At 39.9% G+C, this 1,238-nt stretch overlaps 1 protein-coding gene across 1 annotated transcript in view; it reads right to left on the bottom strand.

Moving 5' to 3' along the window:
* Positions 1-635: 635 nt before the first annotated feature.
* LOC147024687 (ribose-phosphate pyrophosphokinase 2) overlaps positions 636-1,238 on the bottom strand; it is an 18,710-nt gene continuing 18,107 nt past the window's right edge. Inside the window, exons 7-8 of the mRNA XM_085884838.1 lie at positions 1,087-1,238; positions 636-930 (exon numbers count right to left, since the gene is read on the bottom strand). The exon at positions 1,087-1,238 is cut by the window's right edge and continues 8 nt beyond it. Coding sequence (XP_085740964.1) covers positions 838-930; positions 1,087-1,238 — 245 coding nt within the window. The 3' untranslated portion in view covers positions 636-837. The remainder of the gene's footprint in view (positions 931-1,086) is intronic.

Consider the following 1,238-nt stretch of genomic DNA (forward strand, 5'->3'; position numbering starts at 1 on the left):
GGGTTTGGTCAGAGGACTTTGGGGTGAGACTAATGAAGGTCCACAGATGAAGGGACTTTAAAGCAAATGTGTTTATTTAAGACAAGCAAGGTCAAACCAACTCTGACACACAGAAACTGCAGAGTTCTTGAATAGTCAGGCTTTGACGCACACTACAGGAAATGGAGCAACATGACCGATACAGAACTACTATTAAAGAGATGATCATGAACAATTACAGTTTAGACGAAGGTGGTTATGCAAAATAAACTTTCAAATTTTCAGTTCTGCTACTTGCGAAAAAATAATAAAAAGAAAGCATGAGGAAGTGGTTTACAAACATTAAAATATCAATTGATAACTTCACAGCTGTAATCAAATGGCGAGTAAAAACCATGCAAAATAAGAAAATATGAGATGATATTGAAACAAGTCAGGTCTGTTCAAAATAAAAAAAAACAAACAAACAAACAAAAATGACAAGAAGGAATACGATGCAATCATTATTTCTGTTATTTTCCCTGATCAAAAAACAAACATCTGCTCTGGACAACATTCCGACTCTAATCTCGTGCAAGCTGAGAGCAGATCAATATGATCTGTGTTATATTTTCATCGTTTCCCCCTGTACGTCAGTGAAGCCAACGACGGATTGAGGTTGTATTCAGCAACCCAAACGAGAGGACCAGAAGAGATACAAAAAGTATTTGGCTTTCCTCCCCTCATCCTGAACACTTTTGCCAGTTTGAACAGAAATGCTTCAACAATTAGACCCACAAATCCATTACACATTAATAGCCTTGTGTCTGCCACAATGACTTTTCACTGAAGACCACCAGCGCTTCAACAAGGCACCGATTACAAAGGGACGTGGCTGAACAAATACGAGACCGATTCTCCATTGTGTGTCCTCCTAATTGCTTCAGCCAAGATCATAGCAATGTCAATCACCTGTCGAGAAAAGGAATAATTCAGATTAGATTCCATCCCTTTCGAGCCTCATGTGAAGGATATCTGTTGGTAGCTACAGTTGAAGACAGGTAAATTAGATTTACCAATCAACAGGTAAATCCCTAACATCAAAAGCAAACCTCGTAGCAGAAATACCTGAATTTTGGCACACTGCTTCATCTTCTCTTCCTGGGGAATAGTATTTGTGACAACCACCGCTTCGAACTGTGCGCTGTTGATACGCGAGATGGCAGGTCCAGAGAAGATGCCGTGGGTTAAGATGGCATACACTTTGGTAGCACCAGCAG

This window comes from Eptatretus burgeri, chromosome 6, assembly GCF_056783735.1.
Source record: "Eptatretus burgeri isolate ZD-2024b chromosome 6, Ebu_testis_v1, whole genome shotgun sequence".
NCBI classification, from domain to species: Eukaryota; Metazoa; Chordata; class Myxini; order Myxiniformes; family Myxinidae; genus Eptatretus; species Eptatretus burgeri.